Source organism: Desmodus rotundus, chromosome 7, assembly GCF_022682495.2.
Source record: "Desmodus rotundus isolate HL8 chromosome 7, HLdesRot8A.1, whole genome shotgun sequence".
NCBI lineage: Eukaryota > Metazoa > Chordata > Mammalia > Chiroptera > Phyllostomidae > Desmodus > Desmodus rotundus.
Window position 1 is genome coordinate 76,774,165 of NC_071393.1, and position 27,534 is coordinate 76,801,698.

The following is a 27,534-nucleotide window of genomic DNA, read 5'->3' on the forward strand; positions in this document are numbered from 1 at the left end:
AACTCAAGTTGAATGTCCTTTTGGTGATCCTCCCTCCCCATTCCAAGTTCATCATAGCTGGGCACCTTCTATCACCTCTTTAGATATAAACACTTGTCTTTATCTTAGCTTAATACTTAAACTTAGTATCTAACTTAATGTGAGACTACAAAACAGAAAATACATATGTAAGATTCCTTTTGTTTCTCCTTTTCCTAATATATGCTTTTAAGAGGTTAATCATAAGTCTTATTCCTTAAGGTAGTCTTATAGCTACCTTGCAGTATTTAAGTGCAATTTGGAGTTTTGACTAGACTCCCCAAAGTCCTCTCGTCTTCATTCATTCATTCATCTATCCTGTTACAACATTTTATCAAATGCCTGTTATGTACCAGGCACTGTTCTAGGTGCCACAACTACATAGACAGATAATATGTAGTAGTCCCTGTCCTTAAACAGCTTATAGTTTAGTGGAAGATATAAGTAAACAGTAACATTACAGTGTACTAAGTGCTCTGGAAAGAGTAAGTACAGGTGTTCTCAGAACTTGGTCTTAGAGTATAGAGAAGGCTTTTCAGTGGAATATATGGCCAAATTGCAAAAAGTTTGGGAGGAGAAGTCAAGAAATGTTCCAGGCACATGTGTAAATGTTTCAGGGAAGGATGTGTGTGAAGTACAGAGCCCATGATGGACATGGCTCATCTGTGGAACCATTAGTAATTCAACTGAAATGGTCAAGACTGAACTACCATGTAAGGGATAGTGGAGGGGGTTAGGGAAGTGGCAGTCAATGAAACCGTTGAGTTAAGCAGAGGTAAGATCACTAAAGACCTTGTAAACAATGGGAAGGAATTTGAACTTGAACCTGAAAAGAGCTGGAAGCCAGTGAAGAATTTTAGGCAAGAGGTTAATAAAATCAGGCATTATGATAGATCACTCTGGGTATGTGGGGAATCATTTATTTAAAAAAAAAAAATCAAGATTCACTGTAGGTAGGTCAGTTAGATGAAAAATAACAATGGCCTAAATCAAGAGTGTTAACAGTAAATGTGGAGTAGAGTCTTGAGAGAGATTTAGGAAGTAGGTCTTAGTGATCTATTGGATATGGGTCCAGAGGAAAGAATCAAGGATGATACCTAAGTGTCTGTGTTCAGCAGCTAGGTGAGTAGTAATGACAAGAAATGTGTATTGTTGGTATTGGAGGAAAGAAGATGGGTCTAATTTTGGACATGTTGAGTTTGAGGTACTTGTAGGAAATGTCCAGTGAGCTGAGGCTAGAGCTCATGAGAGCAGTCTAGCTTAAAGGTAAAGATTGAGGCGTCATTAGCATCAGATGTATTTAATCTGGAGTCCACATGGGACTTCCGGAGGTTCTGTGAAACGTGTTTGTATGTGTGTCTGGAAGCTTTTGTAATTGTGGAGAATTCTGTGATATAAAAAGACAAAGTATCTGTTATGGTGAAAAATTCAGCCACAAAAGATGTTATTATGGATGAAGAGGGTGGAGAGCAAAAGGAAAAGGGTTTGGAATAGTGTCTGGAGCCACCAGCTCCACCAGCTCTGAAGCCCAAAACAAAGGGCAAACAGCAGAGATCAAAGTCAGGATCATGAAGTCTGTTGGAACTAGATAAGGATCAAATTAAAAGCAAGTCAGAGAATGGGGGTGCTGAGTGATTGGGTGGTGGGCATCTGGGGCTTTCTGGGCTAGATCATTGGTTCTCAAACTTCAGTGTTCATCAGAATCACCTAGAGAGCTTGTTAAAACACGGATTGCTGGGCCTCATTTCCCAGTTTTTCTGTAGCTCTGGGAAGGGGCTTGAAAATTTGCATATCTAACAAGTTCCCACCTGAAGCTGCTGCTGCTGGTCCAGGAGCCACACTTTGAGAACCACTGGCCTAGATGACTTAGGGCTAGTGTAAGAGCTAGGCAGAGCAGACATACACAAGATCAAAAAATCATGGACATGTAGACTTGGAAAAAGTACAGACCAGTTATTCCATGGTACACATAAGGAAACTGAGTCCAGATCTACTGCACAAGTTTCTACAGTAGTAAAGCCAGAGTGTGGACAAAAACCCTAGTGTTAAGAAAAACACTGTTATTTCCACCATGCCCTCCTGCTGCCTGAAAATGGAATAATCTATAACACTAGTAACTTAAGAATTATGCAACTTCAGATTTAAACTTCCTGCTACTAGAAAATATAAATCGTGGGTTAGGGTGTTTTCTTGTTTTCCCTTTCTTCATACATCATCTCTGATTTGGATTATTTCCTTGACCAGCGCCTAATAGAGGAAGAGAACATGCTGGCACCATCTCTAAAGCAGTTCTCCCTGCGAGTGGAGATTCTGCCATCCTACATTCCAGTGAGGGTTGCTGAAAAAATCCTGTTTGTTGGAGAATCTGTTCAGATGTTTGAGAATCAAAATGTCAATCTGACTAGAAAAGGTAGGAATCCCCTTGCACAATGTACTCCATCCTCAAAGGCCCTTCTCCTTTTTTAAAAAAAGACTATTTTTTAGAGAAGGAGAGAAAACCTATCGGTTGCCTCTCATATGACCCCACCCAGGGACCTGGCCTGCAACCCAGGCATGTGCCCTGACCAGGAATCAGACCAGCAACCTTTTGGTTTGGGATGATGCCCAACCCATTGAGCGACATCAGACAGGGCCTCAAAGGCCCTTCTTGACATTCTATGACTCCAAAGTGTGCCTGGTCAGAGTGAGTGGCTAGCAATGTTTAAGTACTGACGTTTCAGCACAGCCATGATGTGTTTGCCCAAAGCAGGAGAAGGAGCTGCACCACCATGGTTGGGAATCCTTGCCTGCCCTGGCGGTTCTCTGTCTTCCTGTGACAATGCCTTCCTATTTTGCAGGATCCATTTTGAAAAACCAGGAGGACACTTTTGCTACAGAGCTGCATCGTCTCAAGCAGCAGCCGCTCTTCAGCCTGGTGGATTTTGAGCAGGTGGTGGATCGTATTCGGAGCACTGTGGCTGAGGTTTGTCTTTCACATTATATTTTCTTAGGAAGAAAGTGGACTAATTTCCTCAGAAACTTGACTTTTGTTTCTTCTTAATGTAGTAAGAACTTAGCTTGAAAGGAAATGTTTGAGAGAGTTGAGGGACAAGACAAAAATGAAAGCATTCTCTCTGTTCTTATAATAGAGGCAGAACTGCCTTAGCCTTTTCACACCTGACAGGAGTTTGCTAGTTCAGTAAGCAGTCAGTTGAATAAAGGGAGGTCTTGGTTTTATTTCAGACAGTCAGCATTTTGAGACTGTCGATATTCAGTGGTTGGCAATAACTACTGGAATAACCAAGGAGTCAATGGATTCTGACTAAATTCAGTGCCGTACTTACATTTTAGAATGGCTTTATTACTTATTCTGTCATTTGTAGATATGATACTCCTGAGGAAGGCAGAACAAGTATAATTTTTCCTTTCCTATAAATGAAAAAGAAAAATACTCAGAAAGCTAGCTTGTCTGGTGTTGCACAGTAAGTAACAAAGATGAGGTCAGAAACAGGTCCTTTGACTTCTACTTAGTCCAGTGTTCTTATATGAATAGTGATCAGTAATTTTTCACATGGGTTATGATAAAATTTGGCTCACAGGTATGTGATAATGTGAAATGACATCTTTAGTTAGTCAATGGTGCTGTTAACTATATTAGTAGTTTTCAACTCTGGCTGTAAAATCACCTGTGGAAATGTTAAAATGTACTTGCACCAAGTCCTTACCTCCACAGCTTCTGACTTGTAAGTCAGAGGGGAGTAGGTACTTGTATGACTTTGTCCCACAAGTTTTTGGCCTGTGTAGTGTTTTCATTGCCATTCTGTTCTAAGAAATTTTTAATTTTCTTTATGATTTTCTTTTTAACCCAAAGGATTTATTAAGTTTTAGTCTTATTACACTATAGTTGGAGAATATAGTCTGTATATTAGTCCTTTGAGATTTATTGAGGCTTTTTAATGGACTATTAGCAGGTGTTTTTTTCTTTAATTGCTTTCCATGTGCCCAGAGAATGTACATTCTGTGCTGAATCCAGAGTTCTGTGCATGTTGTAATTCCTCATTTTCAAGTTTTATGTTACACATGTGCATATTTATTAGGAATATATATTGTTCTTTTGTGTGTATACAATGTCTTCTTTATCACATGTATTTGTATATGTATATAGTATATTTTGACTTCAGCTCTATTTTATTCGTTATTAAGATCACTATCCATATTTCTTTCAGGTCATGGTTATCCGATATGTCTTCTTCCATCCTTTATTTTCAACTTTTCCATGTGCTTTAATCCCACCCTTTTACTCTCCCTCTCCCAAGCAACCACTGATCTGTCATCTATAGATTAGTGGGCATTTTCTAGGTTTTATATAAGTAAAGTCAAACAGTATGTACTCTTTTATGGTGGGAGGTGGGTCAGGCTTCTTTTACTCAGCATAATTGTTTTGAGATTAATCCATATTGCATGTATCAATAGTTTATTCCATTTTTTTCCTAGCTTGCACAGGACACTCATACAAACATCATTAATACATGTTATTTCAAATACTTCTCTAAATATATTATAGAAGAGCTATCATATCCATCCCCTGAAATGGCACTCTTCTCAAAGTATGCTACTGTCCTACATATGTCCTGGCCAGGTAGCTCAGTTGGTTAGAGCATCATCCCCATACTCCAAGTTTGCAGGCTCAATCCCTGGTCAAGGCACATAAAAAAATTAACCAATGAATGCATAAATAAGTGGAAAAACAAATCGGTGTTTTTCTCTCTCCCTCCATTTCTCTGTCTCTACAGTCCATAAATTAAAAAAAGTGTTTTAAGTATCTTAAACATACAATTCTTTAAAAAAATTTTTCAATTACAGTTGACATACAATATAATAGTTTCAGGTGTATAATACAGTGACTAGACACATAACTTACAAAGCGATCACCCTGATAAATCTAGTACCCATCTGGCACCATGCAGTTATTACAATATTAACTATGTTCCCTATGGTACACTTTATTTCCTCGTGAGATAGCCATTTTATTTTTTGTTATTTTTTAATTCAAATTATATTTTATTGTGTATGCTATTCCAGTTGTCCTAATTATTCCTCCTTTTCCCTCTCCTCCCAGAACCCCCCACTCCCTCAGGCAATCCCCACACCATCCATGTCCATGGGTCATGCATATATATTCTTTGGCTACTCTATTTCCTAAACTGTACTTTACATCCCCAAAACTATTCTGTAACAACCAATTTGTACTTTTTAATCCCTTCACTATTTTTGCCCATCCCCCCAACACCACTCCCATCTGGCAACCATCAAAACATTCTCTGTATCTATGATTCTGTTTCTGTTTCGTTTATTTGTTTTTTAGATTCAATTATTGATAGATACGTATTTGTTGCCATTTTATTGTTCATGTTTTTGATCTTCTTAAAGAAGATCCTTTAAACATTTCATATAATACTGGTGATAATGAACTCCTTTAGCTTTTTCTTGTCTGGGAAGCACTTTATCTGTCCTTTCATTCTAAATAATAGCTTTGCTAGATAAAGTAACCTTGGTTATAGGTTCCTTGCTTTTTATCACTTTGAATATTTCTTTCCAATCCCTTCTGTCCTGCAAGATTTCTGTTGAGAAATCAGCTGAAAATCTTATGGGAACTCCCTTGTAGGCATTTCTCTTGCTGCTTTTAAGATTCTCTTTTATCTTTAACCTTTCGAATGTTAATTATGATGTGTCTTGGTGCAGGCCTCTTTAAGTTCATCTTGTTTGGGATGATGGCCATTTTGACAGGTGTGAGTTGATATCTCATTCTAGTTTTGATTTGCATTTTCCTGATGATTAGTGATGTTAAGCTATCTTTTCATGTTCCTGTTTGGCCATTTGGATGTCTTCTTTGGAAAAATGTCTATTTAGTTCCTCTGCCCATTTGTTAATTGGATTGAGACTATTTTGTTATTGAGTTATATGAGCTTTATTAATATGTTTTAGATATTAACCCCTTATCAGATATATGGTTTGCATATATTTTCTCTCATTTTGCCTTTTCATTTCTTTTTTTATTGATTTTTAGAGAGAGGGAGAGAGAAATGTGGATTGGTTGTTTCACTTATTTATGTACTCACTGGTTGATTCTTGTATGTGCCCTGACCAGGGATCAAACCTTGGTGTATCAGGATGATGTTCTAACCACCAGAGCTACCCAGCCAGGGTGATTATTTCTTTTGCTCTGCAGAAGCTTTTCAGTTTGTGTAGTTCCACTTGTATTTTGCTTTGTTGTTGTTCCACTTGTATTTTGCTTTGTTGTTTGTGATTTTGGTGTCATATTAAAAAAAATCACTATTGAGACAAAAGTCAAGGAGTTTCTTCCCTACATTTTCTTCTAGGAATTTTATATAGTAGGTCTTATGTTTAAGTCTTTGATCCATTTTGAGTTAATTATTGTGTATGGTATAAGATAGGAGTCCAATTTTATTTTTATGCATGTGTCTATCCAGTTTTCACAGCACCATTTATTGAAAAGACAATTCTTTCCTCTTTGGGTATTCTTGGTTCTCTTGTCAAATATTAGTTGACCGTGTATGTGGACACTTAATTTTTTTTTTAAGATATTTATTTATTTACTTATTTTTTGACAGATGGGAGGGAGGGAGAAAGAAAGGGAGAGAAACATCAATTGGCTGCCTCTCACACCCCAAATAGGGTAGGGATCTGGCCTGCATGTGCCCTGACTGGGAATTGAACTGGCAACCTTTCAGTTTTCAGGCCAGCACTCAATCCACTGAGTCACACCAGCGAGGGCAGGGGAATTTAATTCTAAGCCTTCTGTTCTGTTCTGTTCATTGGTCTCTGTATGTCTGTTTGTATGCCAGTGCCATACTTTTTAAATTACTATAGCTTTGTAATATAGTTTGAAATTAAAACGTATGCTGCCTATGGCTATGTTCTTCTTTGTCAGAATTACTTTGACTATTTGGAGTCTTCTGTGATTCCATACAAATTTTGTAATTGTTTTTTCTATTTCTCTGAATAATATCTTTGGTATTTTGATAGGGATTGCTTGAACCTGTAGATGACTTTAGGTGGTATGGGCATTTTAACTGTTAATTCTTCTGACCCATGAACATGGAATGCCTTTCAGTTTGTGCAGTCTTTGATTTCTTTCAACAACGTCTGTTGTGGGTTTTGTTGTATATATCTTCCACTTCCTTGGTTAAGTTTATTCTTTTGCTCAGTATAATTGATATTAATCCATTTTGCATCTATCAGTAGTTTATTCCTTTTTGTTGCTGAGTAGTACTCCATTGTTCATATCAATGTATTTTCTCTTCATCTGTTGATAAATATTTGGGTTGTTCCCTCATTGTAGTTTTAATTTTCATTCCCCTGATGACTAATGGTGTTTTTTTATATGCTTATTTGCCATCCATATATCTTCTTTGGTGAAGTGTCTGTTCAAACCTTTCATCCATTTTTATTGTTTGTTTTGTTTTCTTACTGTTGGGTTTCAAGAATTCTGTATTCTAATTTTAAGCCCTTTTCTATGGGACTTACAAATATTTTCTCCCAGTCTATGAAGACTTTTCATTTTCTTAACACTGTCTTTCAAAAAGCAGAAGTTAATTTTTATTAAATCCAATTTATTTTTATTCTTTTATGGTTCTTGCTTTTGGCATTGTACTTAAGAAACCGTTGCTTAACCCAAGGTCACAAAGATTTTCTCCTTTGTTTTCCTCTAAAAAATATATAGTTTTCAGTTTTACTGTTAGGTTTGTGGTTATTTTTATTTAATTTTTGTATGTGGTGCAAGGTATGAATCAGCTTTTAATTTTTTGCATGTGGATATCCAATTGTTCTAGCAACTTGGTTTTTTTTATTATTATCTTTTGTGTATTTATGTTGCTACTATCCTTACCTCTTTGTTTATCAAGAATATTTAAAATTTTTGGTCTTTTTCATTGGTCAGATTCCCCAGGAAAGATTCTGAGACTAAAATTTGGTAGCAAGGAGTAAGGGAAATGGGATTGAGCAGGGAGAGAAGGCAAACTGTGATGTAGTTGCAACAGAAGCTTTGGCCAATCCTATGCAGAGTTCTGAAGCTAGAATGGCCCTTCAGAGGTGTCTTATATTGAGGATTGAGGGCTGTGCCATTGTACATCTACATCAAATGTTGGATGTGGACTCTCCTCAGGGAGAAGAACCATTGGTAAGGAAGCTCCCTTTAGCCAAAGGCAATTCCTGGAAGACCAACATCAGGCAATACTCCCAATAGCTGGGGTAATGAATACCTCAGTCTTACAGGGGACATACGGGTAACACACTGTAGATCCACTCTGTTCTAAAACTTCTGCTTCACATGGTGTGTCTTACCTAGTCTGTTACTCTTCACACATCTAGTTATTTTCTTTTACTCTTATTTCTCTCTCTTATTACTCTTATAACTCTTTTACTTATTTCTTTTACTCTTCACACATCTAGTTATTTTGATCTGTGTGCTTATATTTCCTGGGGGATGTCAGCTACTATGTCAATTAGTGTGCATGAGAGAAGGGCCAATGACCAGTTCTTAATCTATGTCAGTTCCAGTAAGAGAGAGAGGAGGAGGGGATGAGTGCCAGGGTGGGGATTCTACACACCCTGAGTCAGTGTTGATCACTTCACTGAACAAACTATTGTCATGATTTTACCTTTGATACTGGTAATGGTTAGGCAGTTGATTTCTGTATATTAATCCTCAACCTTGCTGAATTCTCTTACTAATTTTAATAATCTGTGTATCAGTTCTCTTAGACTTTCAATGCAGATAGCATCTGTTAATAAAAACAGCTTTATTTCTTCCTTTCCAGTAATACATATTTTTTTCTTATCTTACTGCATTGGCAAAGTATTTAGTATAATTTTGAGTGACTTTAAAAGAATTTCTTATGTTTTACCATAAAACAGGTTGTCTGCTGTGGGTTTCTGGTATATACCCATTCTAAGAATAAATTTCTTTTATTCTTTGTTTTTTTCTAAAATCATGAATGGATATTGACTTTTTATCAAATGCTTTTTCTGCATCTATTGAAGTGATCATATGGTTTTTCTTTTTTGATCTTTATTAAATTACACTTAAATATTTAAGTGTACACTAAATTTATACTATTTATACACTAAATATTTAAATTCTTAATTTTTTGAGATAAAATTCACATAACACCATTTGAGCCATTTAAAAGTAGTATACAGTGATTTTTAGCGTATTCACAATGTTGTATAATCATCACCACTATTTAATTTCAGAACACTTCCATCTCATATATATTGTTTACTTAAACTACCCTTTTATACCTGGGTTTAACCCAACTTGGTCACAGTTTATATTCTTTTTTCAATATGTTGCTGGATTTGTACAAAATCATTTTTTTACAGAAATTTTCATTATAATGAAATTTTGTCTCTCTTCTGTGGGTTCTTTTCACAGCATCTCTGGAAGCTGATGGTGGAAGAGTCGGATTTACTGGGTCAGCTGAAGGTAATCAAAGTGGCACTGGTGGGCAATGACCTCATTCCCTAGCCTCTCCCAGAACAGGTTGCCTATACCCAGATTTTTAGAGTACCTGATATATCCTCAGCCAAGTGTGCCAACCCCACCTAATCCTACAGATTTACTACAGTATGAAACTTCAGGTGTTAACTTTCTTCTGGCATAATGTAACTGTGTTTTCACTGAATAAATGATAACAAAGACACACCAGACATCTTGCAGTGAGGGATTGCTAAGCTTGCCCCTTTGAAATGCCAAAAGCCTATTTCCTTTTGTAGGTTAGCTCAAACTGATGAGATTTGGAAATTATATGTGTAATTCCAGTAAGATAGTGAGGAGCTCATGGCCCTGCTGGATTACCAAGTTGTAAATTGAAATTCTTTCTGCAGATCATTAAAGACTTTTACCTTCTGGGACGAGGAGAACTGTTTCAGGCCTTCATTGACACAGCTCAACACATGTTAAAAACACCACCCACTGCAGTAACGGAACATGGTAATTGCCTGTGGGCCTGAGAATTACCATCTTACTGAAGGTGTAGGGTGTTTTTTTGGTTGCTGCTGAACCACTTAGGCCTGCTCCACATCAGAGCAGGCTGGTGAGTTACAGAGCAGTGTTTCCAATGATGGAAAGCCTTTCAGGTCAGCTTCACACTGAGGTCACTGGGAACAGCCTCTTGGCTATGACCTTCCTGGAAGAGTTGGTACAGGCCTTCAAACCAGGTATTTTATCTCATCAGATTATAGCCATAGAGTCTTAATGGGACATACTGGAACTTATTGCCACTTACTGTATTAAAATTCTTCAGGTCATGATGATGGAAGCCTCATCTGCACTAACCTGGGTAGAAAAGGGAATATATTTGCTATTGTATTTCTAACTCCAGGGGGATGAGGAATAGCTGGGCCTCAGAACAGCTGAAGCTAGGGGCTTGATTCTGCTAAGATTCTGTCTTACATATCTTTTCTGTGCCTCTTGTATACTTTTTGATGGCCTTTCATTCCTATCTGGAAACATGGCCACTTGCTCCTAGGAACATGCCTCACACAGTGTCTTCTAGAGGGGCCATACCTGGTCTCACTGGCAGCAGATTAAAAGATTTCAAGGAAAAGGTTTTGATTAGCCTAGTCCAGATCATATACCTATCTATCCCTGGATCAAAGAGGGCAGACAGTAAGGTGTGTCTGCTTCAGTAAAGTGTTTACTTTTGGCCAATGGGAATGACCACCATTCCCACTGAAACTACATAATGGGAGTTGGGTGAGGATGAGAGTAAAAAAAAGAAAGAAAGAAAATGGGGGGAGGGGAGTGAAGACAGCGTTGCTATTTTTCTGGCTCTATAAAACAATAAATGTAATACTTACCTAGCAGGGAGATACCATGAAAACGAAAACATTAGATGTCTACTATACTTACATAGGACATTTTTGGTTGCAAATGTTTCTGCAAAACAGCTCATTGCAAACTCACTTAAACAAAGGGGAAAAAATAATTTATTGATTCTTATAACTGAAAAGGTCAGAGTTTGATCCAGTGGCTCCCATGACACCTTCAGGACTTGGTGTCATTCCATCTTTTTTTTTTTTTTTTAAGATTTTATTTATTTTATTTTTAGAGAAAGGGGAAGGGAAGGAGAAAGAGAGGGTGAGAAACATCAGTGTGTGGTTGCTTCTTGCACGCCCCCTACTGGGGACCTGACCCGCAACCTAGGCATGTGCCCTGACTGGGAATCAGACCTGCGACCCTTTGCTTCGCAGGCCCACGCTCAATCCACTGAGCTATACCAGCCAGGTTCTTTCCATCTTTACCACTGCCTTTCTTCTCAGGCCTGTTCCATACGATGGCAAGATGGCCTTCTACAAAGCTCACATGCTATTTGCTAAGTTCCTGTTTACCTCTCTCTCCCACATACACATAAAAAAAGCTGTACTCTTTCAGTCTGAATAGAGCTTCTTAATTGGCCTGGCTTGGGTCACATTCATAGCCCTAAACAAAATTCAGGGTAGAGTGTTACATTCCATTTGATCATGCCTGAGTCACCTGCCGACCTATAGGACCAAGTATGTCAACTACATGGATTGTACTTCAGGGGTGATTCTCCAGGGAAAATCAAGGGGGAGCATGTGCTAGTCAGATAAAAGCAACCATATACTGCATCCTGTGGTGTTAGGCAGGCTGGGGAGAGGTGGAAGGCAGGGTTTGCTATGTAGCTAAGCATTCTTGTCAACCTGTATGTTCCTTCTTGCAGATGTGAACGTGGCCTTCCAACAGTCAGCACACAAGGTGTTGCTAGATGATGACAACCTTCTCCCTCTGTTGCACTTGACAATTGAGTACCATGGAAAGGAGCATAAAGGTTTGTCTTCTGTCTTGTATCTTTCTGCTCCTATTGGTCATCATCTGTTCTCCTATTTCTGCTTCCATCCACCTCCACAGAAACCAGTATCATTTTGGACCTTAGAAACCAGGTAGCCCAAATTTTATATGGAAGAAAATGGAAGGAAGTCCAGAGAGGCTGAGTGAGGTGCCCAGGCTGTGGTTTTTGTTTTTGTCATGCCACTAGACTTTAAGGCTGAAAAAAAAAACATGTAAAAGACCTCCTAAGAGAACTTCACACAGACATTGCCTTACCTCTCTAAATCTCCTTTCGGTCCCCTTTATGCTTCTGACATCGCAGGCTGAGTGAGTGTTCATTTCATGAATGCTATTCAACTGTTGAAGCTCTGCTTCTAGTTTAGCAAAGTCTAATCTAGACACCCTTCCTTCTCTTCTTGACAGATGCTACTCAGGCCAGAGAATGTCCTTCTCGGGAAACTTCTCCTCGGGAAGCCCCTGCTTCGGGCTGGGCAGCCCTAGGTCTTTCCTACAAAGTGCAGTGGCCACTGCACATTCTCTTCACCCCTGCTGTCCTGGAAAAGTGAGTATTTCTGAGTTTTCCACAGGTAAATATGACCCACCTTACTTCCCAGCAAAGAAAACAGGAACAGAATTGGGAGGAAAACAACAGCCACCAGAATAGCTTTTCAGCAGTCTGTAAATCAGAGGTTTGAAACTCAAATGCCTTCAGGAGTTGGACAGAAAACATTAATTAACAAGTGAAGCCACAGACGTGAGACAGTAGGGAGTGGCGGACACTGGAATAAATGAGAGGTTCAAACCCTTAAAAGAGGAGAGGCTTTTTGTTTTCTTTTGTTTTAATGGAAAAATAACAAGCAGTTTACAGGCTGCCAGTTTGTGACCCCTGGGACATGCGGTCTCTGTACCATGTTGAGTCTGGCCTTTCATAGTTCTATCAGACTGACAAGGTTCCTCCCTAACTTTTCTAATTTTTTAAATATATTTGGGAACACTTTCCAGGCTCAAATGTTTGTTGTGGACTTCAGCTGCTGGGGAGAAGATCACCTCCTTATCCCCAGGGAAAGGCAATGGGGGCAGCCGAGCTGAGTGGAGGGTGAAGTAAAGGAGCGTTACACCAATGTGCTAAGACTCTTGGATCAGCCTCGGCCTTTACCCTGCAAGCCTGCCAAGTGCTGTTGCTCAGCCCCATCAGGACCTAATGGCCCTAAACCAGAGGGAAGCTAGAGCTCTAGAGAAAAGAAGCAGAAGTATACTTAGCTGCTAGTAGCCTCTGAAATCCATCCCCAAGCCATTTTAGGAATGTCCGAAGCCCTTGTACAAGTTCTGGCACTGGCCCCTGGCTTGGCCCCCGGATGGAAGCTGTCGTGCTCAGGCTAGAGGAATTGAGAAGAGGGAAACAAATAAGCCAAAGGGCTTCTCTTAATCCTCCCTCTTCCTGTCACAACCCCCGTTACTTTTGTGGGGTAGAGAAGCTTAGGGTATGAGAGACTAGGCATAAACTGGAAAAGATAAGGCTTGTTTCACGGGGAAGATTCTGTGGGAGGTTCAGAGCCCACAGCCCTAACAGTCCACTCATCTCTTCACTTGATATGCTGCTCTTAATACCCTTAAAGAAATCAAACTCAGAAGTATTTTTAAAACTTTTTGTTATGAAAATTTCCAAATATGAACAAAAGTGTGGACTATAATGAACTTCCACGTGTGTACTATCCAGCTTCAGTAGCCATCAACATTACGGTACTGGCTCATTTTTATCTATCTGTCTATTTATTTGCTAGAGCCTATAAAGCAATCCCAGACATGTCATTTCATCCATCACCGTGCCATTCAAAGAGGCTTGTTTTTTTTAACATAACTACAATGCCATTATTGTGCCCAATAAAATTAATAATTCCTTATTCGATATCCAGTCCATATTGAAATTTCCCCAGTTATCTAAAAGTCTTCTTTTTTTTTTTTTTTGCCCTGGCTGTGTAGCTCAGTTAGAATGTCATCCTAATACACCAAGGTTGCAGAATCGATACCCAGTCAGGGCACATACAAGAATCAACCAATGAATGCATCAATAAGTGGAGCAACAAATTGCTGTTTCTCTCGCTCTCAAATCTAAATAAATAAAAAAATAGATAGATAGATCGTTGGGTTTATTCAAATCAGAATCCAAACAAGGCATACTATTTTCAGTATGTTGTTCCATTAATAATAGATAATTTTTAGCCCTGACCTGTGAGGCGCAGTGGTTGGGCATCGCCCTACAAAGTGAAGGTCGCTGGTTCAATTCCCTGTCCAAGCACATGCCTGGGTTGCAAGCCAGGTCCCCAGTTGGGGTGGATGCAAGGGGCAACCAATTGCTGTTTCTCTCACACATCGATGTTTCTCTCCCTCTCTTTCTTCCTCCCCTTCCCTTCTCTCTACAAATAAAATCTTTTTAAAAAATAGGCAATTTTTAAAAAGCACACTGTTCTACCAGAAATCAGCTGTGCTTCCCATATGTCTTTTCAGTACAGGGCAACTGGCCCCTGAGCTTCCTGCGAGGGGATCTCAGTGAAAGGAGCCCTCAATTTTATTTTCTCTTTGGGCTTCATGGACACAAAATCAGATTAACAGAAATCCTTGGTTCCTAACATAATTCTTATGGGCCCTTGCAAGACTCTCCTTTCCTTCTACACACACACACACACACACACACACACACACACACGCCATAACACCACTTCCCAGCACAAAAACTACAACAGTGACAATAATGTCCGTCTACCCTATGTGGTCCTTCCCAGTCCTGCCCCCTTGCTTCCCACATCCCAAAGGGACCACTATCCTAAATTCCATGTTTTTATATATATTTAAAGATTTTATTTATTTTATTTTTAGAGACAGGGGAGAGGGAGGGAGAGGGAGAGAAACATCAATGTGTGGTTGCCTGTCACGTATGTCACCCCGCCCCCCGCCATGACCTGGGCCACACAAACCCAGCCATGTGCCCTGACTGGGAATAGAACTAGTGACCCTTTGCTTCCCAGTCTGGCACTCAATCCACTGAGCCACACCAACCAGGGCTATAGATATATATTTTTATAACATCTCTCTCTATATATTCCCCCAAAGTATACTTTTTTTCCATTTATTTGTTTTAAGCACTATAAGAGGGGCATGAGATTATAGGTTTTCAGATTTGTCTTTTTTATGCAAAATATTACTGGGAGTCGTTTTGTTGGATTGTACAGCTGAAGTCAAATAGATGGCTATGTAATAGTCCATCATATAAATAAACCAGTTTTATTGGTCTATATCCCTAGCCATTCTTACTAATGTCCTGCCTTTTTGAGGAGGACCTAGTGGCACAAAGTCCTAGGATCTGTCAAGCAGATGGGAGCAGGGAGTGAAATTTTTATCTTGCATAACCTGATGTTTCTGTCCCAGGTACAATGTTGTTTTCAAGTACTTACTGAGTGTGCGCCGGGTACAAGCTGAACTGCAGCACTGCTGGGCCCTCCAGATGCAACGCAAACACCTCAAGTCCAACCAGACAGACGCAGTCAAGTGGCGCCTAAGAAACCACATGGCATTCTTGGTGGATAATCTTCAGTACTACCTCCAGGTCTGTGCTCAAGGATGAGGAGAAGGAAGGGGTATGAAGGGAAGTCCAGGACAGAGGCAGGAGTCATTGAAGAGGGGCTGCAATCCTGCATTTGGTGAAACATGGGGGTTTTGAGAAAATTCACAAATTACATCACTAGGCATGTTTCTTGGGGGCATTTTAGAGGAAAGTAAAAAAAATAAAGGAGAATGAGGTGTTAGGGTCCTTATCAGCAGTACAGTATTTAATTATTGTTGACCCTTTTTAAAATAATTTTTTATTGATTGATTTTAGAGAGAGAGGAAGAGGGACAGGAATATCACTGTTGTTCCACTTGTACATTCACTGGTTGATTCTTGTATGTGCCCTGACCAGAAATCGAACCTGCAACCTTGGCCTTTTGGGACGATGCTCTAACCAACTGGGCTACCAGCTAGGGCTTTGACCCTCATTTTTAGTTTGCTGTAGCTTCTGGAATCCTATAAGACTTAATCAAGTCAGTCAGTGGACAGGATGTGGCATGAAGGGATTGGGTTAGGACAGGCAGTGGGATGCAGTGTCTGCCAAGACATTGGAGGCTGTTAAGAATTAGACAAATAACTTTCTACAATACTAGGTCTATAAGGGTGTCTTTGGTCAGCCTTTAAGTGGCTTGGATGGGAGGCAAAGAATTTCTACAGTGTGTCATCCTGTCAGGCATCTTAAATGTCCTTGAGTGCTCAGAATATGCAAAGTGCTAAAATTATTTGTGTAATTGTCTATCAGGTAGATGTGCTGGAGTCTCAGTTCTCACAGCTGCTTCATCAAATCAACTCTACCCGAGACTTTGAAAGCATACGATTGGCTCACGACCACTTCCTGAGCAATTTGCTGGCTCAGTCCTTTATCTTGCTGAAACCTGTAAGTAGGACTTGTTGGTTTCCTCAGACTGCTTCTGGCCTATTCCCTTAGAGTTGCCAGGGTATGGAGTGATCATTAAGTAATTGTTCACTCTGTTTTAAGACATTTTTAACAACTTATGAAGTAAAACAAAAGGGAATGTAAATGTTTTTGAATTTCTAAAATATATCATAGGATGTGGTGAGCAGCTAGCTATAGATGAAAGAATTATGTGCTTAACCCTCAGAAGGAAGGATTTCAAGAAATTTTAAAAACCTTTCTCACACCATAGAAAGGCCAACAAAAAGCATGTGGAACTTACTTTCCTAGCAATCTTTTGGGCAAGGATCAACCAGTTGTTTAAAAGTTGGTTGATCTTTCAGTTTTCAACTGGAACAGTGTCTCCTCTCAACGTGTGTGTGTGTATATTACACATATATATGTATATCTCCTTCAGGGAAGTTATTCTCAACTCTGGATCCACATGAAAATCATCTGGGAGCTTTAAAAAAATCTAGGAGCCAGAGCACTTAAATTAGAGTCCCTGGAGTGGGACCCAGGTACCAGTATTTTTTCAAGTTCACAAGCTGATTCCAATTCCAGGATAAAAAACGAGATCAAAATGACCCCTGGTGGTTTCTACTATAACAAGTTACACTTCATCTCTGATGTGCGCCAATCGTCATTCCTCAGTTGTGCACAGCGCAAGTGCTGCACACTTCTCTCTTGTTCTGGTGTTTGAGCTGTTATGTGTGCTGCAGTAAGGGAGAGTGAGTCACATAAATGCCACTCCAAAGGGTTCAGTGAATTGAAAACAACCAAGAACCACTGTGACAGGGAGACTGTCTGTGTGCCATGAGTGCACCCTTCGGGAAAAGCAGAATCTCAGAGCAGGTGGTCACCACTAAATATTTATTAGAGTGCTTACTGTATGCAAGGCACTGGGGATACAAAGAGGTATAAGTCATGGCTCTGCCCTTAAGGAGCTCACAATCTAGTTGGAGAAACAGGACATACATACATACACAGATCAGTAACAACACAGGTGGGCTGAACAAATGCCAGATGAATAGTATAGATAATATAGAGGAGAAAGAATTAAGTCACCAAAGGCTATGGTGGCATGAGGGAAGGGGACCTGGTATTAGGAGGATAGTGTCCCAGGCACAGGGAACAACACTGAAAGCAAAGTTCAAGGCAGGAGCACACACAGTGGGTCCAAATAATGGTGATTAGCTTAATGCAGCTAGTGGAGATTTTGTGCAGGGGTGACTAGGCGTACAACAGCATCTTTGCCAGGAAGGGGAGGGCTTGTTTTACACATGTTGTTGGCAAGACTTGCACATGGCACTGTCTCTCCTGAGGTCAGATGTGGGAGCATGAGAATAAGTTAGCTCTTATTTTCCCAAATCTTTAATTTCACAGATCTTTTTCCTAATGCCAGCTCTTATTTCCTGGATAGGTGTTTCACTGCCTGAATGAAATCCTGGATCTCTGTCATAGCTTTTGCTCATTGGTTAGTCAGAACCTGGGCCCACTGGATGAGCGTGGGGCCGCCCAGCTGAGCATCCTGGTGAAGGTGAGTCTGCCTGGCCAGGGGAAGTGTGCAGCCCCGTCCAAAGGGTAGAGGTGGTTTTGCCAGTGGGGAACTGTAACTTTCCCTTTGAGGCAATAAAGCATTTCCCCAGTGTTTACACACAGAAATAACAAGATACAAATTTAAAATATTGGTATCAGTTAATTTTGAAGCAGATAATTACATGCTGCCTCAATGTTCAAATATAGTTCAGCCCTGAATAGCTTATTCAACCCACCAAATACCCATTGGCTTTGCTCTCACTTTTGCATATCCAGCCTCCTTACTTCCTTCAACTAACCCCATCTCACTGAGATTACAATTATCTCCTGTAACAAAAATGCACAGGCTCTCCCCAAACCCAGTACACGACAATGCATTAATTTCAAACCGGCTGCTAAATTCCTACTGAGAATGAGAGTATTTCATGTAGCAAGTCTTGCATTCTATGGACTTGGTACTAGAAGTCATTTTAGGAGCCAGTAGAAATGGGAAAGTGGGAAGACCAGGTGGTGATATAGAATTTTGAACAAGGCTTTTCCAAGGAACACCCCCTTCCCACGTCTCCATGTGGGTAGTTGGTGAGTCAAGAGGAATGACAGCTTGAGTCCTTCTCTCTGCAGGGCTTTAGCCGCCAGTCTTCGCTCCTATTCAAGATTCTCTCCAGTGTTCGGAATCATCAAATCAACTCTGATTTGGCTCAGCTACTGTTACGACTAGATTATAACAAATATTATACCCAGGCTGGTGGAACTCTGGGCAGGTAGGAACAACCCTTGGGAAACTCATTGGACTGTGTGTGGCTTTTATAAAACGAGTTGTGGAATTCCAAAGCTAGAAGCAGATTTCAGCCATCGTCTAGTCCATATACCCTTATTTTTATAAACAAGGAAACTAAGGCTCAGAGAGATAAAGGGCCATGTCTGATCATCTTTCATAATTTTAATGAATTATTTTCCAGTAAAAGTCATCATCCTAGTAAAATACGAAACTCCTGAGGCTGAGATGGGTTTTAAGTTCTCCCCTTAGGTTGTTTTTTTGCTGTGGGAAGGCAGTGTGGCTTCAGTTCCCAGTTTGGACCTTAACTAGCTGTGGAGCCTTAGGCACCCTGCCTGGCTGGTCCACAGCTTCCGTGTCTGTGAAAGGAGGGGACGGTGCCTTCTAACTCTGAACTTTTTAATATAATACAGATTCAGTAGTTGGCTTCTCTCAGAGGTCTGTCCCATTTTAAAAAGCACATCATTGTTCTCCTTTCTGTCTCTGAAATGTCCTCAAGCAGACTTTTCCTAAGCAATTTTAGCAGAAGACTCAAAGAAACATTGAGTTTTAAGATGACATTATCTAGATCACAGGTTTCCCTGACTCATATTTTCTATGAAGAAAACCTTCGAAAAGCATGTTTGATGAGGTTCTTTTTTCCTTTTTTTCTAGTTTTGGGATGTGAAAATTTCTGGTTCACAAACTGAAATGACAAGTCTGTCCCACCGCATTCCCATCTTTAACAAAAGACTCAAAACCAACATCCCATTCTCTAGCCACTCACCAAATGTCTGCAAACTACTAAGGCGGCTCTACTTTCATCCTAGAAGCGATTACTGAACATTCATGGACACAAACCCTTTCCTTCATTCCCACATGGAAGGGTCTGCCCCACCTAAGGGGAGATCGGAACTTGCCCACAAAGGACACGTGGCATCACTTCTGCCTGTGCTGCCCATGCAAGACCCATCACACTGAGAACATTTGTCAGATAAGTTCAGGTATTGGGCCCCTACTATGTGCCTAGTTACTGTTCAAGCTGCAAGAGACAGAGAAGTAAGTACTATATAGCAGAAAGTTAAATATTTTGTGGCTTGTGTGAACAAGAAATTATGTTTATAAATAGGTCAATTGCCGGATGTTACCACTGAGCAAGAAGTGCACCAGGTAAGATAGGCTTCCCCTCACCCCACAGACCCTCTTTCCTCCTTTTGAAAATTGAAATTGAGAATGTCCCATCCTTAAGGATCTTCAAAACTGTGAATCTGAAGAATTTTACCAATAACTTCCAATTATTTCAGACTGGTAAAAGGGCAATTCTAGCTATTGACAATGTGTTTTAAAAAATTTTAACAAAGAAAAAAAGCTCCTTTAAAAAATTGAGGTCAAATTGTGAGATTTAAAATACTGAAAATTGCAGGTCTAATGTTCCAAGTTTAAGAGAACCACAGGTTCTCTAAACTCTAGCCCAAACATCACTAGGAATCACTAATGCTCCTATCAGTGTAAATGAAAATAAGTACTCATTGAATAATTTCCTTTAAACCAAAAAAGAATGCAGCATTATGGCTTCAGTCTGGTCCTCATTGCTTCATCTTCCACCACATACTCTATATCCTTGTTCTCTGCAATTGTCAGCTAAAGATGACCCCTTCCACTGCTGCCCCTGAAGCAGGGGTTAGCAAACCATTGCCTGCCACCTGTGTTTATAAAGGCTCGCTGGAACACAGCCACTCTCGCTCATTTACCTGTTGTCTGTGGTTGCTTTCATGCCATCATGGTAAAGATGAGTGGTTGTGACACAGTAAGTGGCCCACGAAACCTAAAATACTATTTGGCAGAAAAATATTTCTGATCCCTGTTTTAGAGAATGAGAGGACAGCAACAGGGCTGATGCTAGGCGTAGGGAAGGAACAACTACCTGCATCTGTGACAACAGTAATAAAATTTTCTATCTGTGACTAGAGCTTCTAACATTTCCAAGTGTTACCAAGTTTCTCATGTTTATCCTTGCAGAACATCGTCCCGTCAAGTTTACAGTCACTACCCATTCACAGCAATTGGTCCTTTTGACTTTTAGCTGAGAGCACAGTACCCACAGGTCAGTTTAGTGAGTTCAATTCTATGAAGAGAGATTTACTTTTTAATTTTGCCAGGAAACAGAGCAGTGCTGAATTTCACTCAGCTTTTGGCACAACTATTAATCTGGGCCCGCTGTAAAATCAGGTTTTTAGAAGTATTTTAGAGATCCCAGGATAACCTTTTGACAATGACGCCACAGAAAACTTTTAAGTCACTCCTTGTTATTTTCCTAGGCTAGCTGTCCTAGAGTGAACAAGGCTATTGAAAACCACAGAGAAGGTACTATGTTTTTCTTACTACTTGTGCTAAGATTAAGCTCAAAAAAGTGGATGAAGAAATCCCAGTTACTACAACCAAAGAGATTCAACATTTATTTTATCATAAAAGTCCAGCAAATAAAACTATATACAAGATCCATGCAAAGAATCCAATTACACACAAGACACATTTAAAACTTTGTTAAAACACAGTCTCCACAACAACAGGGAATAAAACCAGTAAGACCAAGTATCCTTAGTGAGAAATATAATCGTGTTTATATTTTGGATGCTGCTTGAATCCAATTCTCTCCCCAACAATGAGGCACTGGATCACCCACTCTTGTGATACCACAGGCAGCTGCAATGCTTCAGCACACTTCAGCACCGAGGCTGGGCATGAGGGGTCCGTCACCACCACGTCAAATATCCCTAAAGCAATATCTGCAGGAAGCGGGGGAAAGTGAATGAGGAAAGGAGACTCAATTTAGCCTTCCATTAAAAAGCCAGATGTGCCACTATATCCCACTCTGCCCAAACTAAAACCCTTTATGTCAAACACAGCAGCTACTGATCACAACCAAATGTGAAAAGTTATCACCAAACGCTGACTTTATGAAATGTGTAGCAAATACACCACTGGACACCAACAGAAGCATAAACAGCCCATTGCTTCACTCATGTTGGCTCATCTCTTGAAGGTCGTACTTTTCTTCTCTTAGGTTAACCTTATCTGTGTTTCTATCAGGACTGAGACTTAAACCACAAGGCCTAACAGCTGTGGGTCTAAGGACATCCTTACAGCAACAACAACACACACACTCTGCAGGTACCTTTGTTATGGGCACTTGAATGGTGCTGTTTCACGGAGGCTGCCCCCCCAGTCATGAGGATCTCAGACCAGAGCTCCAGGAAGTTCTGCTGTTGGTCTGATACCAAGAGTACCTTCAGATTCTGGAAAGGGTTTTCACGGGGTTGCCTATGAAGGAGTAAGACACATAGCGGCTTGGAATTAGAAGGGACCTTAGCATGATAGATACTATCCAATAACAGCTCTTCTACAAAGGGGCTAGAGCACATGGGTGCTTTAAAACCCCCTGCATGTGGGCACCACCCCCATTTCCTCTTTCTGTGAATAATGTGTATTCTCTGGTATCATGGCCTTCTAATTTCCATGTTTGTTCTGGGGCTGAAAATAAGCCAAATCATGTTCCTGAGTCCACATTTTTTTAAATGCCTTGCTTAATTAAAACTTAGTCCCCTAACTTTACAGGTTGAGAATATTGAACCTACATGAACATGCTCATACATTTTCAAAAGGTCTCTAACCAGTATACCCTAGCGAAATAAACTAGGTGAACTGCTAATAAGCTCAAACCTATTCAAATTCTGTAATTTCTCATGTAATCATTCCTGTTTCTAGAAACAGTTATTCTCTAGATTCTTCCCCTACAGAGGCTTGCTGTCTGTCTTCCTTTCTATCATTCTAGATGGGCTCTTAAATGCTCACCAATCCAGAATTCTTTGCTCCTCAAGACTGTAACCCGCTGGCAGCAAATAATTGCGGTAATTCTGTAGCTGGTTGGCATGGCAACTGTCATGGACCCAGACATGAGACACACAAGGAATCCCACTGGCAAGGCACAGGAAGTACTTCCGAGTTCGACAATGCTGATCCGCAATTAGGAGACACTGGTAAGCTGTGTTACACTGGAAGAAAAGGAGCAGAACTGATGCGTCTTGTGATGTCTATGCAAAGTCCCTGAACAGCCCAAGTCATCGACAACAGTTTTGAACACTTCTAAATACAGCTGGCCCTTGAACGACATGGGTTTGAACAGCACAGGTCTACTTTATAGATTTTTTCAATCCACCACACAGTTCAAACCCATGTTCAAAGGTCAGCTCCACTGCTGGGAATCCAGTATGGGGAGGGCTGACTGGTTATACGTAAGTTTCGACTGTGCGAGACGTCAGCCCCCTATAACCCCCATGTTGTTCAAGGGTCAACTGTACTATCCAAAATGCGATCGAGCCTGTGCTTCTGTCCATGGTCTCTTTTCTCACTGAAAAGGCCAATGGCTTCCCTGCATCTCTCCTTGCCTCACCTACAGCTTTCCAAGGGCCTGAATCCTCAAGGGACAATCGAATTCCATGTATCCAGCTTTTCAGGCAAAGAATTTAGAAACACTATAACAGGGATTTCTATTAAACACAAATTTTAATCTGCGTTGTCCCAGCAAAAGAACCAAAGTCATTAACTAACCCAGGTTCTAACTTCTCTTCCTTGTACACAGTAAAAATTCTATTTCATCTAACAACCTTTTGGCAGTTTCCCAGTTCCTGAAATCTCTAGCTATTGTCCTCTCAGGCCTCTTCTCAGTATAGCAAGGGGGACTCTTCATTACTGCCCTTCTGGGAGGCTACACAGAAACTCCTCACCTGAGCTTCATTGAAGTCTTCAAGAATATAGCCAGCTCCTGCTCGAAGCTGGGATTCTGTGTACTGCTTGTTGAAAGGAGGAATTTCTAAAAATTCTATATTAAAAAAAAAAGAAAAAAACAGATAACCAAGGTAACAGTTACTATTAGTTGGTTTCTTATTTGCTACTTTACGCCTGTTTCTTGCAGCCCCTTTTCCACACCCCAGCCACCTCCAGAGCACAGCATCCCAAAGACAGCTCCTGGGCTTTCCCGTGGCTCAGAAAGAGATCTGTCTTGAGGCCTATAAAGTGCTGCCCAAAGAGGGGACAACAACAGGTAGGGCAGGGAAGAGGAGATAAGGAGGTAGGCCCTAGACCTAAAAACATCAAACATTTCTGCACTAAGACTGAGTCATCAAACTCTTCATAGGGGATGGACACAGCCAGTGCCCCTAGTGATTGATTCCAGCTTGAGTAACCTGTACCATCAAGTTCTTCCTCAGGTCCACCCTGAATCTGTCCTGCAAACTAAGCCCATTTCCTCTAATTCTGCCTTCTGTGGAGATGAAGAATTGCTATTTCATACTTTCCGTAACAGAGCTTTCAAATTCTCCCTTTATCAGTTTTACCCCTACACACTAAAACTTTCATAAACCAAAACACTCAAAGAAAGTAGGGTTTTTCAAATTTAATGGATTAAGTGAAAATTTGCCAGAAAATCCTGTTTCAACCTTTTTGTTGAAAACTATCTACCTTCGATGATCGTGAAGTACCTCAGGACACTGAGTATCAATGACTGCTCATTGAAGTTATGAGATGAAGCGCAAGCTGTAATGACCCTTAGGCAATTAGAAATTGCTTCTTTTGACCAAATATCTAATTTGAGCTTGTTTTCTTGTCATCTGTTCCTCTCATATATAAATAACATTTAAAAAAGAAAGGAAAAAAAAAAGCAAGACATTAGAGATTTTAGTTAACTAGGGGTTCTGTGAAATTAAGTGCTAATGAACTTATCCCACAAATAAAAAACTCAAGCAAATGCATAAATGTTCAATGCCAGGACTACTCCTCTTCCCCGTCACAGCCAGTGGTAAACCCTGGCAGAGCAGACGCCTTGCTGAGAAGGCTCCCCCTTTGGTGCCCTCTCTGCTGCCCGATGGAGCTGCTCAGGCAGTGCTGATGTCCCCAACTCCGGCCTCTTTGCGCCTGAATAGGTCTGACAGGCCAGCCTATTTACCTTGATTGTTCTTTTCTTGATTCAGCATTCTCCACATTTTTTCTCAAAATGAAAGCAAACTAGAAACTCAGAACATAGCAGGACTATTTCTCAGTTTTGTCACTGCATCTTTTTGACCCATCTCAGTATATCATGTCACAACTGTCACTGCTGAGGTCCTTTGTTTTTCTCAAGACTTCTATTTTATGTCTGCCTAATCCCGGACTATTTCTAGTTCCGACCTACTTAGATTTTAATCGCCACTTACATTTCCTTGCATTTATGTAATCAAATATTACCTAGGTCTAGGCAGTCCATTTCTCTAATTTTTCTCAATTAGTTTGGATTTAACGTAAATTACTTTTGACTTACAGTGACCCTGCCCAACCAGAGGCTAAAATGAACCTTTTTAATCCCATCACTTAAATCAAGGATAAAGGTACTAAATAAACCTAAATCAGATAAAAGGTACTTCAGTAAAGGTACTAAATCCAGAGTCACTCACTGTGGCTGATAGGTCCCTGATGCTGTGCTACCTAACAACATGGGGTGCGATATTCTGAACTCATTAATAAAAATATCTCAAGTTAAATTCAAATATTTTATTGATTCCCTGGCATCAAAGGATTTCCCATTTATCTGCAAAACATACCACACAGTTTCTTGAAAACTAATTCTGTAGAGGACCGTTTTAGTACAAATGTCTTCAGGCTTCTTGAGACTGAGGAACCTCTAAATTTCTCATGCCAAAAATATCAAGGATTTTGGTGCTGCTGGGGTAATGTCCAAGGATGTAAAAGCAACATAAAGCAGATATCTTCACCATAACCACACTTTCCACAAGAAATCTGGAGATCCCTCTAAAAAACTGTCCAAATCCCTCCTCATTTAGACAAGGCCTACCTCCCCTCACATTTATAGGATGAGATTAAACAATTTACTGTATCAGCAAGGGAGAATGGAAGGAAGTTTTGAGTCAAGTTTTTAAGATCTCACACAGGCTCACAGATTTTTAAGGAATTAGTCTGCAGTTCATACCAGAGCTGGTTTTCTTGACCATGATATGCCAACCAACAAATAAAACATCCGCGAAGCTGCCCTGTGAAGTCCTGGTCTCGGGAAGGGTTAGGAGTGTGTTGGAGAACAAAGACTAGAGTCCAGTAATACTGTGAAAGCAAAACACAGCAAGACCACAAACACCGTTCTGATGCCTTCCCAGAATCCTCAAGGGACTCCCAATTACTTAGGATCAGAGTAAAACTACATTCTTGGCTAGGAAATTCCTCACGTACCTTATGTCCCAATGCACCTACCTGAATTCTGTCTGATAAACCAGACTTGGTGTACACTTAACCTTGAAACTCCCACACCCTAGATCCTCTACACTGACGGCTCTGTTTAAACACCTTCCAGAGAGCATAACCCTTAACTGCCACTCCCTGACCACTCTTCCATGCCTCTGTACAGATCCCCACATGGCTGCAGTTGCTAAGAGATGCTTTTGGTTCATTAATAAAGAGTCAACCACATAACTGAAATGCCGACCATCACAGCTCTGCAGTGTTCTATTTATGATAACCATGTTCCCTAATTCAATGCCCTCTTACAAGACTCAACATTAGCCAGAACTCGAACTTGTAGAAAATATCATTCCACTTGGACCTTTAGCATTTATGGACACATTTGGGATACTGCTGTCAATCACTTATATTAAGTGTATACACTTGTATCTGTCCATTTTCTCTCCTACATCACACTTTTAAGACAGCTGAAATAATTTTACCTCTCCCCACTGCAGCCTTCACTCAAATCCTAAATAACAGATAACAGAAATACAACGTATAGAGTTCGTTGAAGGTTAAAAACCAGTAGAAGAATTGAAAAGGCTTAGGATGTAGGGCCCCGGAGCACCCCATACCCCTAGTCTCACAGACCTCAAGAGAATGAACTTCACCCCTATGTGGGTTTTCTCTGGCAGCTGCCCCTAGAATACAGATGGGAATTCAGAAACTTGACTGATTTGGATAACTGTAGTAGGGTACAATCAACATTGGGTTCTAGTCCCAATTCTACCATTACTGTGGACAAATAGCAATTATTTAACTTCAAGCTTGTTTTCTCATCCATGATAAGATCTATCTTCCATCTGCCTAACAGGATTGTCTTGAGAAACCACTTACTAAGAGGAATTTTGTGAAAATAGACTAAATTTTCCCTCACCAAGAAAGACCCACTTGCCAAATGTCTTGCCTCCTCTACAGATGGCTGGGGGGCCCCAGGCTCATAAAATGAATGGAAAGGAAGAAAGCGCACATATGTCAAAACCCCCAGGGCTCCCTAGGGCCTTACCCTCCTCCTCCTCACTGCTTCCTGAAGGACCGTCTGGCAGTTTGGAACGGCTGGCCAACTTGTCACTTGTTGTGGCCATGGTAAGGAGAAAGGCATAGCCTAGAAACAAGGTCTTGTTGAGAGGCAAAGGGCCTCTCTGCTCATCCGGGGTGGAGGGTTCACCCATGTTGTCTCCACTCTCACAGGGGCTCACAAACTCTCCCGCCCCCACCGCACCTGGAAGGACAGAGGCACAGTTAGTAAATGATGCAGACCATGGCCTGGGCTCGGCAGGACGGGGAGGCAAGGTCCTGATGAACATTCCCCCAAAGGCCATTCCCATGGCCAACAACCTAGGAGAAAACTAACAGTGCCGAGAAATTTCACGTTTATACTTTTCACTGTCAGGATAATGTACACTTGTTTCATAGATGAAAATCAATGAGTAGTGCTCTCACACAGCCAAACCAAATGCTCCTGAAGTCATCTGAGGAAAGAGGCAGTTCTAATACAAAGATTAGATCATTGTGAAAATACTTTGAAGTCTTCAGCCCATTTCCCTG

General features: G+C 40.5%; 2 protein-coding genes across 5 annotated transcripts in view; one reads left to right on the top strand and one right to left on the bottom strand.

Annotated features, from left to right (window-relative positions):
* Window positions 1-22,275, top strand: part of TUBGCP4 (tubulin gamma complex component 4) — a 35,561-nt gene extending 13,286 nt beyond the window's left edge. Inside the window, exons 8-18 of the mRNA XM_024568500.4 lie at window positions 2,263-2,428; window positions 2,856-2,980; window positions 9,455-9,505; window positions 9,907-10,012; window positions 11,766-11,873; window positions 12,296-12,434; window positions 15,296-15,473; window positions 16,218-16,352; window positions 17,794-17,910; window positions 18,531-18,670; window positions 19,339-22,275. Of these exons, the coding sequence (XP_024424268.1) occupies window positions 2,263-2,428; window positions 2,856-2,980; window positions 9,455-9,505; window positions 9,907-10,012; window positions 11,766-11,873; window positions 12,296-12,434; window positions 15,296-15,473; window positions 16,218-16,352; window positions 17,794-17,910; window positions 18,531-18,670; window positions 19,339-19,351 (1,278 nt within the window). The 3' untranslated portion in view covers window positions 19,352-22,275. The remainder of the gene's footprint in view (window positions 1-2,262; window positions 2,429-2,855; window positions 2,981-9,454; window positions 9,506-9,906; window positions 10,013-11,765; window positions 11,874-12,295; window positions 12,435-15,295; window positions 15,474-16,217; window positions 16,353-17,793; window positions 17,911-18,530; window positions 18,671-19,338) is intronic.
* Window positions 21,097-27,534, bottom strand: part of TP53BP1 (tumor protein p53 binding protein 1) — a 90,343-nt gene continuing 83,905 nt past the window's right edge. For all 4 annotated transcript variants that reach the window (XM_053927611.2, XM_045202179.2, XM_024568496.3 and 1 more), the window contains 5 exons: window positions 26,993-27,208; window positions 23,448-23,542; window positions 22,516-22,715; window positions 21,839-21,984; window positions 21,097-21,449 (listed from right to left, as the gene is read on the bottom strand). In XM_053927611.2, coding sequence (XP_053783586.1) covers window positions 21,262-21,449; window positions 21,839-21,984; window positions 22,516-22,715; window positions 23,448-23,542; window positions 26,993-27,208 — 845 coding nt within the window. In that variant the 3' untranslated portion in view covers window positions 21,097-21,261. The remainder of the gene's footprint in view (window positions 21,450-21,838; window positions 21,985-22,515; window positions 22,716-23,447; window positions 23,543-26,992; window positions 27,209-27,534) is intronic.